At 50.7% G+C, this 15,943-nt stretch overlaps 1 protein-coding gene across 9 annotated transcripts in view; it reads right to left on the bottom strand.

Moving 5' to 3' along the window:
* NCAM1 (neural cell adhesion molecule 1) overlaps nt 1–15,943 on the bottom strand; it is an 89,739-nt gene that overhangs the window by 8,265 nt on the left and 65,531 nt on the right. For 7 of the 9 annotated variants that reach the window (XR_010350273.1, XR_010350274.1, XM_064397729.1 and 4 more), the window contains 3 exons: nt 10,109–10,233; nt 9,078–9,258; nt 394–601 (listed from right to left, as the gene is read on the bottom strand). Coding sequence is in view for 7 of the 9 variants with exons in the window: in XM_064397729.1 (XP_064253799.1) it covers nt 394–601; nt 9,078–9,258; nt 10,109–10,233 (514 nt within the window). In the remaining 2 variants the exon portion in view is untranslated. Of the gene's footprint in view, nt 1–393; nt 602–4,300; nt 6,420–9,077; nt 9,259–10,108; nt 10,234–15,943 lie in introns of those variants that run through there. The other 2 variants (XM_064397733.1, XM_064397734.1) reach the window with 1 other exon arrangement.

The raw sequence follows: 15,943 nt of genomic DNA, 5'->3' as shown, positions 1-15,943 counted from the left end.
GGAAATTCAGCACTGGGATGTCCAGAACTGGGGTGACTGGGATGTCCAGCACTGGGATGTCCAGAACTGGGAAATTCAGCACTGGGATGTCCAGAACTGGGGTGACTGGGATGTCCAGCACTGGGATGTCCAGCACTGGATGTCCAGCACTAGGATGTCCAGAACTGGGATGTCCAGCACTGAGGCCACCTATTTGATATCCACCAAGAGGAACGAGACAAAACCCCAGAGGAACAACCCCAAACCCACCTTCCTGCCACCCCCTCCCCACAGAGCCCAGAGCCCCCCTCCCTGAGGCAGCTCCTTTGCTGCCCGTGGGGCACAGAGGGGGGGATTTGGGGCACAGAGGGGGGACCTGGGGCACAGAGGGGGGACCTGGGGGGCAGTACTCACGAGAAGGCCGCCTTGCCCTCCTCCATGTCCTTGCCCTTGGCCCCCGGGCCCGACTTGCCGCACATGTTGACGGCGATGCACATCAGCAGCCCGCACTTGTTCAGGAAGTAGCAGGTGACATCCACGGCCACCAGCAGCGCCACGAAGACCACCACGAGGATGCCAATGATGGCAGCGGTGCCCAGGCTCGAGGCAGGGCTAGTGCTGGCTTCAGACACCAAGGGAGAGAAGAAGAGAAGGCGTTCGGGTTAAAATTTGGGGTTTCAGGGCTCAGATCTGGCTGCACTAAGTTGCTTTTTTGCAAGTCCGCCCTCTGTACCAGCCCTGTGCAAGAACCAGTGCTTCACCCTACAGACAATCTGCCTGAAAGGACAGCCCTGATGGGCCTTCTCCCACCCCTGCTGGCAAGCAAAGAGCAGAATCCCTGCTGTGCACACAGGGCAGGGCTCCTGCTTCCCTCCCCCTCCTCCTCCTCAAGAGGAAGGTCCAGAGTGGCCCTGGCCCTGCCCAAGGGGCAGTGGGAGCAAAGCCCAGAGTCAGCAGCAGGGTTTTCCTGGCGGGATACAAATCACTGGGGGCTGCTCAGTGCTGGTGAGCCCTGGGGGGTGACACTGAGTTGAAGCCCTCCCCGGAGCTCAGGTGAGCCCCAGCTCTGCAGAGCCTGCTCATGGCCCCCCAGCCTCTCACCACCCCACCCCTGCAGCCCCAAACCCCTGGGATCTTGGCTCTGCAGAGCAGAACACTTGGATCCCCCACTTGGACAGGTGAGAAGACCCTTCCCAGGGCTCCAGCCCGAGCCACAGCCTCTGCCGTGCATTTGTCTGATTGAAAACAGGAGGCACAGAGGTGTTGTTTCATTCTGTGACCCCGAGATGGATCAAGGAGTGCGGATTCCAGCAGGAGAAGTGCAGAACAGCCACTGTGAGGCACCCGAGTGGCTCTGGGATCACAAGCCCAGCCCCTGGTGAGCAGAACACTGTCCCACAGCCCAGCCCCTGCCAGCAATCTGCATGAAGACACGGATTCACCACCTCTGATGCCTGCAGGGAGTGAGGAGGGCAGGGATTTTGGGTGTGCTCAGGATCCCTGCAGGGATGATTCAACAATTCAGGTGCTCCTGGAGCTGTGCCACACTTCCCATCCACCCCTTTTCGTGGGCAGGAGCTCCTGAGGGTGAGCCAAGGGGATCACGCTTCCCTGGGTGCCTCCAGAGCTGCAATATTCCCTTCTGGAGAATTCCCCTCACACCAGAGTGCTGCTCTGTGCCTCCTCTGCCCCCTCCAGCTTTTCCAGGAGCTGTCACCCCCAAATTCCTGCACAGACCCCTCTGCTCCCCCCTGAGCAGGCACCAAGCCCTGCCCTGCTCCTCTGCCCCGGGAGGAGGAGGAGGCTGGAGCTGGGCAGAAGCAGGCCAGGCCTGCAGAGGAATGTCCCTGTTCTTGTGCTCTTCTGGGATTTCACACCTCACACAAGGAAACTGGGCCAAGGTAATTGCCTGCAGTTTGGGTTTCTAGGCTGGTAAGGCAGCCCTGCAATTTGCAGGAACTTTCCAGCCTTTTCCGTTGGCTGTGGTTTCATAAATCCTCACTCGTGGCATGAACTGAGATTCCAAACCTTCCAAGGACTGGCATAAGGAGACATAATATAAAAATCCTCCACCAGCCCGTGGACTCAGGAGGCTCTTGGTGCTGCCTTTGTTTTTCCTTGTAAAGGAATTCTGCTGCTCCTACAAAATGCAGGAATCATAGTGGAGATTATTCTTTTCACAGACTGTCCCATCTGATTAAACTGAATTGATCTCCAAATACTTTCTGGAACCATTCCCTCCATCCTGTAGCTGGATTTATGTTGTATTTAATGAAACTAATGTTTAAACATCCCTGAAGGGTTTGCTGGGGCTTAGAACAACTCTGTGTACAAAAGAAATGTATAAATAAATGGGCTGTGGAGCAGCTGCTCACACTGTGTGTATGAAATAAATGTAATAAATTGATGTTGGACATTTCTGAATCCAGCCCTTCCATTAATCCCCTTTTGCCATTCTCAGGACATGGAGGAAAAACATTTCCACCAGTTAAATAAGGAAACACAAACCATTAAAGAACTTCTGGAGTCCTTAATTCTAAAGAAGTGAAGAATTTATTAATTACAAATTATGTTTTCCAATGGAAAATGAGCTTCCTGCGAGAGTGGCTTTTCTAATCCCCCTCATTTCACAGTGCACAGGAAAACCACCCAGCATTTTAATTTCTGCACAACACCTGCCCTGCCAGAGAGAGCTCAGCTGTGTCTTCCTTAGGGGGGTCTCAGCTACAGAATGTCCAGGCACAGGCAAAGAGACAAAGAGGCTGGAGAGAAGCAGGTGGGACTGCAGGCATGTCAAAGATCCTCCAGGATTTGGCAAAAGGAAGGGACAAACCAAACAAAAATCCACTCTGTGCAGCCACAGCAAAGCCCAGGACAGCTCTTTGTTTCTGTGGGTGCCAGCAGCTCCCAGGGGGAAATTCCCTTTGCAGGAGGATTTTCAGGGCTGTTTTTTCAGGTTTTCCCTCAGACACTGCCCAGCCCACCCTGGGGACAAGGACCCAGCTCTGCCAGGGACAGAAATCCACGTTCCAAACCCCATGAGTGAGCTCACAGCTGGCCTGGGCCAGGGGAGGGGCATTCCCAGAGCTGCCCCGGATTCCTGGGCATTGTGGCCTCAGAGCTCTGCTCCTTCTGCCTCTGCTGTTTCCCTGGGCCTGTCTAAAAACCCTATTTAAATTTCATTTTACTCACATCAAGGGACCCTGAAATGCCACCCCAAGGGCCTGACAGATCTCTGGTACCTGGAGTGTTACAAACCTGCACAAATTAGTGCTAAAAACCCTAAATCCCATCCATCCCTCCCCCTGCCACGTCCAGGGACACCTCCCACTGTCCCAGGCTGCTCCAAGCCCCATCCAAGCTGGAACACTTCCAGGGATCCTGGCATTTCCATCCCAGCCCCTCCCCACCTTCACAGGGAAGAATTCCTTCCCAAGATCCCACTAACCCTGCCCTCTTGGCAGTTTGAGGCCATTCCTGTCCCTCCATCCCATGGAAATCATAATTCCTCTCCTCTTTTCCTGCCAGCTCCTTCAGGTCCTGCAAGGGGCACTTTGGTCACCCCAAATCTTCTCCTTTGCAGGATGAACACAGAGTGACACCAAATTCCTCTTTCCTACCCCAAAATCACCCCCCTGCCCCACCTGCCCACCCCACCCCAGCAGCTCCAAGAGTCAGGAGAAGCTGGTTTTAAAACCTTTTAGATAAAACCTTCATTTTATCCCCCAGAACCTCGCAGGTGCAGACACCTGCAGCTGCTCCTGGTGGAGCAGCACGTCCCCAAACCTTCCAGCCCACGAAAACAGCCCAACAATGCTCTGAGGAACAGCTCTGGGAATGTGGAGGGACCTCAGCAAACTGGGAATCCTGCAGCCCCTCACACACACACAGGAACTGCAGGTGCCCGTGCCATGGAAATCCCAGGGTTTGAGCATCTTCTGCTCCCACACCTGAGCCTCTGCCTCCTCTCTGGCTTGTCTAAAAACCCTATTTAAATTTCATTTTACTCACATCAAGGACCCTGAAATGCCACCCCAAGGCCCTACAGATCTCTGGTACCTGGAGTGTTACAAACCTGCACAAATTAGTGCTAAAAACCCAATTCTGCTCCTTATTTTAAGCAGCAGAAAGAAAGAAGCACTTTCTGTCTCCATTCCATGCTGGCTGGCCTCCTGGTTGCTGTGGAGTTTGGGATTTGTTTCAGCCACATGAAGGGTGTCTCAGCTGCTGTTCTCTCTCTGCTCAGAGAATCCTGAGCCCCTCCCCAGGGACAGAACCCCCTCCCCAGGTGCTGCTCTCTCTCCACACCAACCACACAAAGTTCCAGATATCATTTTAATAACTGTGATTTTGGTGAGAAACATCTCAGCCTCAGGCAGGGGCCTCCCTGTGGATGGGGGGAAACCCACACAAAGCTGATCCCAGATCTACAACGAGCTCAATTAATCCAGTTAGAGGGCAAATCACACAGTTTTTTAGTACCAGGATTATTCTGCTGCACTTCAGCAAGCTGCAAAGCTCTAACCAAGCGTCTACACTCTACAACACTGGAAATGAGGGGGTCTGTAAAACAAAGTAAACCCACAGGCTTTTGTGTGTGGCACCCGGCCCAAGTTTTAAATCCAGACAGGAAAGTTCCCAGCTGATAAAGAACGAGCTCTGAACCAAGAGAGCAGAGCAGAAAAGGCAGAGTCAGACACAGGTGAGGGCAGGATTTTGTCTGTCCCTGTGAGGATTCTGCCAGGAAGATGAACCCCACCCAGCTGAGAGGGCTGGAGACATTCTGGACAGACAGTTCAAGGGAAAGAGCACTGATTTTAGGAGAGCATCTGAGGGGGTGGATTTCATACCCCAGTAGATTTCCTGCTCCAATGTATTTCATATCCCAAATGAATTTCCTGTTCCAATGGATTTCATATCCCAATGGATTTCCTGTTCCAAAGGATTTTATATCCTAATGGATTTCCTATCACAATGGATTTCCTGTTCCAAAGGATTTTATATCCCAATGGATTTCCTCTTCCAATGGATTTCCTATCATAATGGATCTCCTGTTTCAATGGATTTTATATCCCAATGTATTTCCTGTTCCAATGGACTTTATATCCCAATGGATTTCCTGTCCCAATGGATTTCCTGTTCCAAAGGATTTTATATCCTAATGGATTTCCTGTTCCAATGGATTTCCTGCTCAAATGGATTTCCTATCCCAATGGATTTTATATTCCAATGGACCTCCTATCTCAATGGATTTCATATCCCAATGGATTTCCTGTTCCAATGGATTTCCTATGACAAAGAATTCATTGGGGTTGTTGTGTCAGGTTTTTTGTGGGTTTCTTGTTTGGGGTTTTTATTTTTTGGGGTTTTTTTAGCTTTTTTTTTGGGTGGGGAGTTCTGGTTTGGTTTTGTTTGTTTGTTTGTTTGTTTGTTTGTTTTAAGAAGCAGTGCAAAAATCTGAATTTTTGCCAAAAATCTCTGACTTTTATCCAAGGGAATGCCCAGGATTTGACACCAAAGATGGCTCTCCTGCACCAGTTTAGACCAGAGATGAATCCTGCCACGCTCACAGCTAGCCAGGAAGATGCTTAAGGACCAGCAGCAACAACTCTGCTGCTCAGCTAACTCCACCTAAGGCAAGACCTCCTGTTGGAACAGCGAGGGAAGGGATCTCTGTGGCAGCACAGTGCAAACCCAGGCAGGTTAGGGAAGCACTGGCACTGCGAGTGCCCGGCTCCAGCAGGAGCAGCCTGCAGCCCAGGCAGGGACAAGGACAAGGAGCAGCAGCAGTGCCCCAGGGGGGTCCCAGCAGATGTTTATGGTCAGAGCAGCACGGCAGGAAAACCTTCCAGGCACTGGAATCCACGTGCAAAAGCCCCCAGAGACATCTGGGCAATCAGCAGGATGGTCTCTGGCAAATCTTCTCTTTCTTTTTTTGACAGTCTGTGGGTTTGTGGATGGGGCCTCCTTTTGCACAAGATCAGCACCAGATGTGCAGAGAGATCAGTAAAAAGCAGGATCTTAAAGGCTTTCAGCATTGCACCTTCCTTTGATGAAAACAGCAAGCAAACAACACAAAAAAAATCTTTCTTTACATCCATTTAAAAGGGCAAATTCATTACAAGTAACAAAAAAAAAAAGTTAAAGAGAAAAAACTTGGCTTAAACCTTTTTTCCTTGTTACAAAATACTGACTCTTTCAAATTAAACATTTTTTTAAGTGTTCTGTGTTTTCTTTTTTTTTTTTTTCTCTGAACTGACACGATCCTCTGAAGCAAAGTTATCTCCTTCCACACCTTGGTGGGACCCAGGCCTTCCCAAGCAAATATTGCTTTATTTGACTCTTTTTTTTTGAAAGTTTCTAACAGAGCAAAAGCAGAGTCACTGCAGAAAGAAGCAATGAGACAAAGGAGGACGACGTTGATGGACTTCCCAAGGTCGCTGCAGGTGCCAGACAATGGTTCCCAGGAGGGGGGAATATGGTTGTTTTAAAAACAAATTTGGTGCATGTGGCAAGCGTGGATGTTCCCCGTGAGATCCAAGGTGACCATGGATGACAGACATAGGAAAGGAATTGGGGGAAAAGGGAGAGGGGAGGGAAAGAAAGGAAGAGAGGAAGAAAAAAAGAAAGAAAAAGAGAGAGAGAGAGAGAAAGAGAGAGAAAAATAGATAAAAAAAATTAGGTCATAAATACAGAAAACATAAGAATCAAAGGTTTATTTAATCTTGTAAATTAAAATGGCTCAGGGTTCCAGGAGCAGCACATTCACCACAAAAGGGGCAGAAGCTCAGCAAAGCCCAAAGCTGCAGAGCAGGGTCCAAGGCAGGGTGGGTAGGGGTTGCAAGCAAATGAGATTAAAAATGAAGGGACAGAAGGGGCTCAGCGAGAGACAGGGAGATGTGTCTGGAGCCTGAGAGCACAACGCTGCCTCCAACAGGGAAAAAAAAGGAGAACAAGAAAAGCTTTGGTGCAGCAGAGAATCCACCTGCCTGTCCAAGCCCTGCCCCAAAGCCTGGAGAAAAAATCCACTTTATCCTGAAGGTCTCAGGAATGCTCTGACTTTGCCATTCAGCTGCTTGGGAACCACTCCAATGCCAGTGTGAAGATTGTTGTTATTCGAATTATTATTGTTATTATTACTGAAAATAACACCCTTATCCTTCCAGCCACTCAGAACTCTGCACAGGTGAGGGGAACAAAGGACTCCACACAATAAATAAATGCACATTTTCCTGCAGGGAGTGCCTGGTTATTGCTGTCAGGCACAGCACAATTCCTCTTACAGCACTGGCTCTGACCCCTGCACGGCTCATTCTGAGACAAAACCACAGAAATGCCACGGGAACAGCAAGGAAAGGAAAGGAAAGGAAAGGGACACACGGAGCCTCTTCCCTGCTGCAGCTTGGCAATAAAACCCGTGGGGCTGCACTGCAGAGGAAAAACCAACCTGGCCCTGAAATATTCTCCTCAGAATTCAGTCTGGGCACCAGGGGACACCTTGGGAGGCCAAAATGACAAAAAACCCAGGAGAGAGAGTGACAGAGGCAGCGATAACCACGGCACTGCACAAGGACACAGCACTTTGTGAGGAGCTCCAGCTCCTGGGGCAACCCTGCACGCCCAAAAACTGCTTTTCCTCCTGCAACATCTGAGTGTCAGCCTCAGATCCCGGCTCCTCCTGGGCTTCACACCAAGCTAAGCAAGGAATAACTGCAGAGAGGGCAGAGAAGTTTCAGCCTTGGTAACAAACTGGCTTTTCCCTGTTTTTCAGAGGGCTCCTGCCCATGTTACATGGATTTAAAGGGCTCAGAGGGGGAGCGAGGGTTAGAGCTGTTGAAAATGAGAACCACAGAGTGAGTTAATGAGTTGCTGAGGGTCCTTCCACCCAAAACTACGCCCTGTTCAAGCACCCCCAGGCTCTCCTTTGGTCCATCTCCCTCCTGCTCACTGCCAGTCCCACTTTTCCCACTTTTTCACCCATTTCTGTGCTCAACAAGGTGACCTGCCTGAGCCAAGGGGGCTGAGCTGTTCTCTCCAGCCAGGGAATGGGCTCAGGGGAGCAGGGACTGAATTTTTAGGGAAAGACTGAAGGAAACTCTCTACTTTCAAGAGAAAACATGAATTAAATCACATCAGGAGGGCTGGCAGCACCAACCCTGCCTGTGCAGGGAGGCCCTGACTCAGCAGCCCCGTTTTTAACCACCACAACCTCAATTTACAGCTACTCCAGCCATCCATCCTCAGGTTTTGGTTGCTTTGTGTGGGTTTCCCCCCTGCTTTTTTTAAATGTCCACGTGTAGAAAAGAAATCCTCACTGTCCTTCCAACAGATTGCCACAAAGTGCTCAGTTCCAGTTTCCCAGCTGAGAGTTCTGCAGGAATTGTCCTTATCCCTCACTTTATGAGCACACTAATAAGTACAGTCTGTTTTAGCAGCACCCTAAACCTTTGAGTTATTTTCTCCTCATGTCCTCCTCAACACTGAATCGTTGCTGCTCGAAAATCACTGTCATTTGGTAATTCGACCTGAAAAATGCTCTGAGGGATTTTTAACTGCCTTCTCATCCAACTGCCAGCCAACTCCTGATTATTGCCTTTATTCCTCCAGAGATGGACTTGGGAAATCTGCCCTGTGAGGAACATAACCCCGCAGAGCTGAAGGGAACAGCAATTCCACTTTCTGCTCTCAGAAAGCTTTTCCTGAGCTGAAGGGAACAGCAATTCCACTTTCTGCTCTCAGAAAGCTTTTCCTGAGCTGAAGGGAACAGCAATTCCACTTTCTGCTCTCAGAAAGCTTTTCCTGAGCTGAAGGGAACAGCAATTCCACTTTCTGCTCTCAGAAAGCTTTTCCTACCCCACGCGAGGCGCCAACATTCCCTGGAAACAGCCAGGCAAAGGGAAGGGTTTTGCCACGGGGAGCACTCCCACATACCTGCCACAGGTATGCACGCAGCCACAACCCTCAGCTTCGGATGGGGGAACCAACCATGAGAGAATGGGCTGGAAGCAAGCGAGCTCTGGGGGTTACTGGGGCACATTAGGGCAGCTCGGTGGCATTAAGGGGCAGCAGGACCCGGGTGGGGGGCACAGCAGCAGTACCTGGGATCACCGTGGGCTGGGCTGAGGTGCGGAAGGCGTAGTGGGCGGGCTTGGACTTGCCCTGCTGGTTCTCGGCCACCACGTACACCTCGTAGTCGGCGTTCCAGTCCAGGGATTTCAGCATCACATGGTCGCTGCCCGACGGCAGCCGGATCTCGGGCTTCCACTCCGCGGAGTGCTTCTGCAGGGAGGGCACAGCGCGGCTGTCACAATCAAATCTGGGATCCACACAGAGCTCACTGTGAAAAATGCGTATTTTATCTGACACAGCATGGCTGTCAAAATCAGCACTGACTGGGATCCACGCAAAACTCATTGTGAAAAATGTGTATTTTATTTTATTTTATTTTATTTTATTTTATTTGACAGGGCGTGGCTGTCAAAATCAGCACTGACCCTGTGATCCACATAAAGCTGATTGTAAAAAATGTGTATTTTATTTGACAGGCCATTGCTGTCACAATCAGCACTGACCCTGTGATCCACAGAAGGCCGATCAATCGATCTTTTAATGTCCCAGACTGCAAGGCCCTGTGTGTTCTATTTGCCATCTGTTAGATGGTTCCCTTCCGTTCATGGGGCAGTTTTCTTTATCTCTCCCACAGCCAATCCTCCCTCCAGGAGATCTCTGCTGTCCATGGCCACTGAGTGTCCCTGCATGGCTGATCAAATTCCATCCTCCCACTGGGAGATGCTCCGCCCAGGGGAGGAGCCAAGCATTCCTACCTGGATACAATCTGAGGTTTGGAACACCAGCACAGCCTTTCCACCAGATTCCCAGAGGAGCAGCTGCCTTTTCCATGGGATCTTCAGAGGAAGACTTCACCCTCACTTCTTCCTCTCATTCTGCCCTTAACTAAACTATTTCCAGAAGCCAAAAGCTGCAAGTTCTGCTCCTACAAAAATGCTCCTTCACATCTCAGCACTTCAAATTTAAATCAGCTGAGTGGCAGAGATTCCTCTCCTCGATCCAGCCCCGCCCAGAGCCCAGGGGGCTCGGAAGCTCACAGCCTGGGCTGTGCCACACTTACGGCTTTGTACTTGATCAGGTAGTGCCTGATCGGGGAGCCGCCGTCGTCCTGCTTGATGACGTTCACCTTGATGGAGTTGCCATCCTCTCCTATGTGACCTTCCAGCTTGGGGGCACTGGGTTCCCCTGCAACAACGGGGCAGTCAGGGTTATTGTGGGGAAAAAAAAAAAAAAATTAATTACTTCATTATCAAAAAAAAATGCTCGTAAAAAATCAGAAGAATACTTTATCATCCTCAGCTCAGGGTATGAGCTGACACAGAGGACACTGTGTGTGTGAGGTAAATACTTCCCACACTCGAGTACTTCTTGCATTTGAAACACCAAATTTCCATTTTTGTGTGTGCTGGAATGGAGTCAGAGCGAAGGACATTCCTCTTCCCAAGAAAACCCCAAAGCAATGAGGAATTCCTCGCTGCTTCTGCTGTAAGAACTGCTGTGGAACACCTGGCAAACACCTGGGAGGGCTCTGGGGCTGCTCCTGGGGGACGGATGCACAGAACACCACTGGAAAGGACCTCGTGCCTCTCAGACAGACCAGATCAGCACTCTGAATTTGTTTAGGGGTTTTAGAGTTGCTGGACCACTTAAAGGAGTGTGAAAACACCTGAACAGAACCCAGAGCACATCCCCTCACTCAGCCTGACTGCAACTCCAGGGGATGCTGGAGAGAAATTCACAGAAAGCCCTTTGTTCCTCTGCAATAACCATTTCCAGGAGAAAAAGGCCATTATGTCCCAGGCTGCACCCTGCCACCAGCAGGAAATGGCAATGTCCCTTCCTCTGCAGGACACTGATTTACATCCCCAGCCCTGCAACCCACAGCCCCCAAACTGCTTTTCCTAGCCAGCTCCTCAATTCCTCCCTGCCAGGGAGGATCCCAGTCCCACCCTGAGCTCTGCTAAAAAAGCCAAACACAGAAGGTTTGAGTGCAGACTTGCACCCCTGGATTTGTGTCCAGCTCCTCGTGGACAGCTCAGGCACTCCCGAGTGGCCACAGGAAGGTTCCTCTCCCAACATCCCTCAAAAGTTCACAAGGAATCTGAAGCCCTTTCCCCTCCCTCCTCCCTTTCAAAGGAATATGAGCGGTTTTTTGGTGAAACACCAATGGGAAAACTGCAAGGAACTGTGACTGAAGATGAATTCCGTGCTGTTGCACTGTTCCAGGAAGGGAATCCATCACACTCCAGGCGTGTGGGACACACACATTTGTGTTTAACAACACAGCAGCTCCTCTGACGGATGTAAAGAGGCAACACTCCTTTTTTTCCAGGCTTTTTTGCTTTTCCAAATCCTTTCCTCTGCCTTTATCCCCAGTGCAGGGCTCCCACAGCCCCTGGATGTGGATCCCACCCTGGGACAGCTTTCCCAGTGCTGAACATGGAAAGGTGACACAAGTGTGGTTTAAGGCACAGATAAACAGGACAACTCCATCCTCACCTGGGCATACTGAAAACATCAGTTAAACAATGATTATTTTTTTCCTCCATCCCAAAAGACAAACAGCACCACCAAGTCCCTGCTTTCAGCTGTGGAGCTGAGTGGCAGGAGCTGCTCTGCAGTAACTGAGCTGGTTCATCAGAGCAGGACAAGCCTGCTTCTGTCACCCTGTCACCCAGGGCAGCCCTGGCCCTGCTCTGGGTGTGCCCGAGCCCTGCACGAGCAGCTGGGCTGAATTCTCACAGTGCTGAGGCAGAGGGACAGAGCAAGAGCAGCATCTCCTCGCTCCTTCCCGTCTCAGAGATGATCAATAATGAGCACAGGGATCCTCAAGTGCTGAGGGAACACTGCACTTACAGAATCTGACCTTTTCTCTAACACTGCCTGCAGTTTTTTCCCAGTGATTGAGCACTGAGACTAAGAGGAACATCCTTTGCAAAGATGCTTAGTCTTGATTTCAAATGTCAGAGATGCTGCTGCACCTTACACACAGCCATTCCCTTGATTAATTACCTGCTCTGCTGAAATTTTTCTTCCTTTCTTCACTTTGAATTATCTAATTTCTAGCTCCTGATTCACTCCTTCCTCCCCCAATAGTTTCAATTCATTTCAGCTTTGAGAAACATTTCTTGGCAAAGAGAAGAACACTCCTAAGTGCTGAAAACCAACAGGTGGAGCAGTGCAAGCCCTGGTAAGGCATAGTTTTCTCTCCAGAAATAAGGCTTTATTTCATTTATCTCAAGCAGGTGGATGCAATCCAGACACAGGGCTGTAAAATGAAAACTGGGTTAGTGTGTCAAACAGAGGAGGAAGAGGTTTAGTGGGAAAAGTTTAGTCCAGCAGAACCAGCAACCCTACAATGAGTGAAAATGTGAGTAGCTGCAGAGAGAAGTGGTCAGAGGAGCTCAGAGCAGGACTCATGCTCAGACATGCAAAGCAGAACATCCCAGGGTGCTCCATGCCAGGGCAGCTCCTGCTCAGCCAGGGCAGAAACCAGCCTGTCCCTCCCAGCCCCTAGAGCAGGGGAATCCTTGAGGGACCCCACGTGCTGCTGCTGGGGAGGGCCAGCAGCTCCACGGAGCCCAGATTTGCTGTCTGATCACCAAATATCTGATTGAAGTCCTCTCTGTGCAGGAGGATGCAGGACCTGGTGCTCCCAGTGATTGAGGCTGATGCTCAAACTTCCCCCCAGGACACTCAGCAGAGGAGACAAGGGCCAGACAGGAGCTTCAGCTGTGAGAGGAGCAGCCTTTGCTGTGCTGGGATCCAGGGCAGCCCAGCCACCCCTCCCCTGGGCTCCACAGGAACCCAGGGGGAGCCTGATCAAGGAAATGAGGATTTTTCTCCAGGCTGCCAAAGCCTGAAGGGCTTCCCAAAGCTGCTGGTGGCAGGGGAGCTGAGGGCAGGGCTCGGAGCCATGACATTTCCAATTTATTTCTCACCCAATCCCAGCTGAACCATCAGCACTCTGCTCATCTGCTGCTGCAGGGAGCAGGAAATGTTTCCTGGTATCCTCTCAATCTTTTGGTTTCTATTCAGGGCATCCTTGCCCTAACACAGGTCTGCTGGATTGCAGAAATTCTTGTTTTAATTGTGTTTTTTAGAGGATGCCACGAGCACCAGGAGTGGGTGCCACTTGAGGCGGGGAGAAAAGGGAGAATGAAAAATCACTGAGGTGAAATCCTTGCCCAGCTGGCAGCAAGGCAAGGTCCTGCATCCTCCCTGTGCTCAGAGAGCAAAGCTGGAGAATTGTGCAGCAGAGGAACGAGGAGAGGGCTGATTTCTGCAACCTCTGAGCACCACCAAACCAGGACTGGGAACAGACACCAGGCAGAGCCTCCAGGAGGGCAAAAACACAGAGCAAGAGCAGCTGGGGTCAGGGTGCACACGAGGGGAGCAGAGAGCAGAAATAAACAGCAGCAGAGCATGCAGAAACGAGACAGGCACATCTCCCCCCCTGCTGGAAGCCCAGCTCAGGGAGGGGACAGGGACAGGGCTCTGGTGTGCATGCAGCCACGTGGGGACGTTACTGGTGTTAGTCCTGTTCTCCCGGCAAAGCCCAGCCTCAATCCTTGCCTGGGGGTGGTCCCAGCCAAAAAGGTGATTCCAGAAGTCCTGGATTGTAGAAAGCCAATTCCTGCCTGGCTCTCACAGCTCCTCCTCCGGCTGGGGCAGCAGCAGAGCAGGAGCTTCCCTCCCTCCCCTGCTGGGACTGGGCTCAGAGCGAAGTGTGGCACTGCTGCAGGGGCTGCCCTGCACCAGCCCAGGCACTGCCAGGCTCAGTCTGCTCCTTGGTGTGCTGGGACCAGCAGCTCTGGGAGCTGAGCTCAGCCTAAAGCCTTGCCAGGCTCAATCTGCTCCTTGGTGTGCTGGGACCAGCAGCTCCTGTGAGTTGAGCTCAGCCTAAAGCCTTGCCAGGCTCAATCTGCTCCTTGGTGTGTTGGGACCAGCAGCTCCTGTGAGCTGAGCTGAGCTCAAAGCCTTGCCAGGCTCAATCTCTGCTCCTTGGTGTGCTGGGACCAGCAGCTCCTGTGAGTTGAGCTCAGCCTAAAGCCTTGCCAGGCTCAATCTCTGCTCCTTGGTGTGCTGGGACCAGCAGCTCCTGTGAGTTGAGCTCAGCCTAAAGCCTTGCCAGGCTCAATCTCTGCTCCTTGGTGTGCTGGGACCAGCAGCTCTGTGAGCTGAGCTCAGCTCAAAGCCTTGCCAGGCTCAGTCTGCTCCTTGGTGTGCTGGGACCAGCAGCTCTGGGAGCTGAGCTCAGCCTAAAGCCTTGCCAGGCTCAGTCTGCTCCTTGGTGTGCTGGGACCAGCAGCTCTGGGAGCTGAGCTCAGCTCAAAGCCTTGCCAGGCTCAATCTGCTCCTTGGTTTGTTGGGACCAGCAGCTCTGTGAGCTGAGCTCAGCTCAAAGCCTTGCCAGGCTCAATCTGCTCCTTGGTTTGTTGGGACCAGCAGCTCTGTGAGCTGAGCTCAGCCTAAAGCCTTGCCAGGCTCAATCTGCTCCTTGGTTTGTTGGGACCAGCAGCTCTGTGAGCTGAGCTGAGCTCAAAGCCTTGCCAGGCTCAATCTGCTCCTTGGTGTGCTGGGACCAGCAGCTCTATGAGCTGAGCTCAGCCTAAAGCCTTGCCAGGCTCAATCTCTGCTCCTTGGTGTGCTGGGACCAGCAGCTCCTGGGAGCTGAGCTCAGCCTAAAGCCTTGCCAGGCTCCCAGAGCCTCGGTGGGAGGAAGGAGAGGCTCTGGCAGGAGCCAGATTCTCCCTCTGATGAGATCTGTGTGAGGTCTGGCTCCCAGCATGGACTCTGTGTGTGCTGTTTCACAGGATTTATATGCAGCATTTTATACAGGGAGAGGATTTTATAACAGCATTTTATAGAGAGTATTTCATAGCACAGCTCTCATTCCAGCTATGCTTAAGTTTTACTCACAATAAAAAGGGAATTATTTCTTAAATCAAATTGTGACATACTCCAATTAATCAGATTTCAGAGTATTCAGGGTTTTTTTGGAAGGTTACTGAACAGTGTGGATGTGTGCACAATCTCTACATAAATGTGTATTTTATAGGGTCAAAATGCTGCTAAAGCAAGAGGAGAGAGGGTGCTCCCAGAATTGAGCCCTCATTTCCCATCAGATTCGAGTCTGTGGTCGGTCCCACAGAGAGGCAAAAGGATTTTGGCCTTTGGTGCTCACTCCAGAGGATTTTTAGCACTTTCCTGGGACAGTTCCTTGCTGGACTCTGAGAATGAAGAAGCAAATGACTGAGCCAGGTGATTTTTTTGTTTCTTTTTCCTGTTTTCCCTCCAAGTATTTTCCAGCTCAAGGCAGAGGACTGAAGTCGAGTTCTTCCCATGCAGACAGTGAGGAGCAACTCCTCCAAAGAGGCTCGGTGGGATTTTTTAAAATTTTTTTTTTTTTTTGGAATTTGGAGATCCCACAGGGGAATCCTCACCCCAAAAATCTAGGCAACCAATCAGAACAAAGTGTTTTACCTTCTGTTCACCAGCGAGGACGACATCATCAGCACCATGCAAGCCACATGACAAATTCACATGATACGCACGCACATGAGTTTGGTTGAAAGGAAAGTGGAGGAGGTCACATGGAAAATACAAAAAAATTAAAAAACTGATGTAAACAATGGGCAAGGGAAAAAAATCAACAACAGAATTACAGAGTAAATAAAAATAGGAGCAAAATTAAATTAGCCAGCATATATCAGAAACACTGGGGGGGGGGACAGTAAAACCGCCTGGAAAATAAGAATATTAAACCACAGCAAGCACTGAGTTACGGCCTCGTGTTAGGCACAGCTGCGTCACTGCTTAGTCATACAAGGAACAAAAGGGACAAAAATCATTGTGCTGGGTGCCAGGACTGCTGGAGGGATCCACAAAACTG

This window comes from Passer domesticus, chromosome 23, assembly GCF_036417665.1.
Source record: "Passer domesticus isolate bPasDom1 chromosome 23, bPasDom1.hap1, whole genome shotgun sequence".
In the NCBI taxonomy this organism is placed as follows: domain Eukaryota; kingdom Metazoa; phylum Chordata; class Aves; order Passeriformes; family Passeridae; genus Passer; species Passer domesticus.
This window is presented reverse-complemented; position numbering and strand designations above follow the sequence as displayed.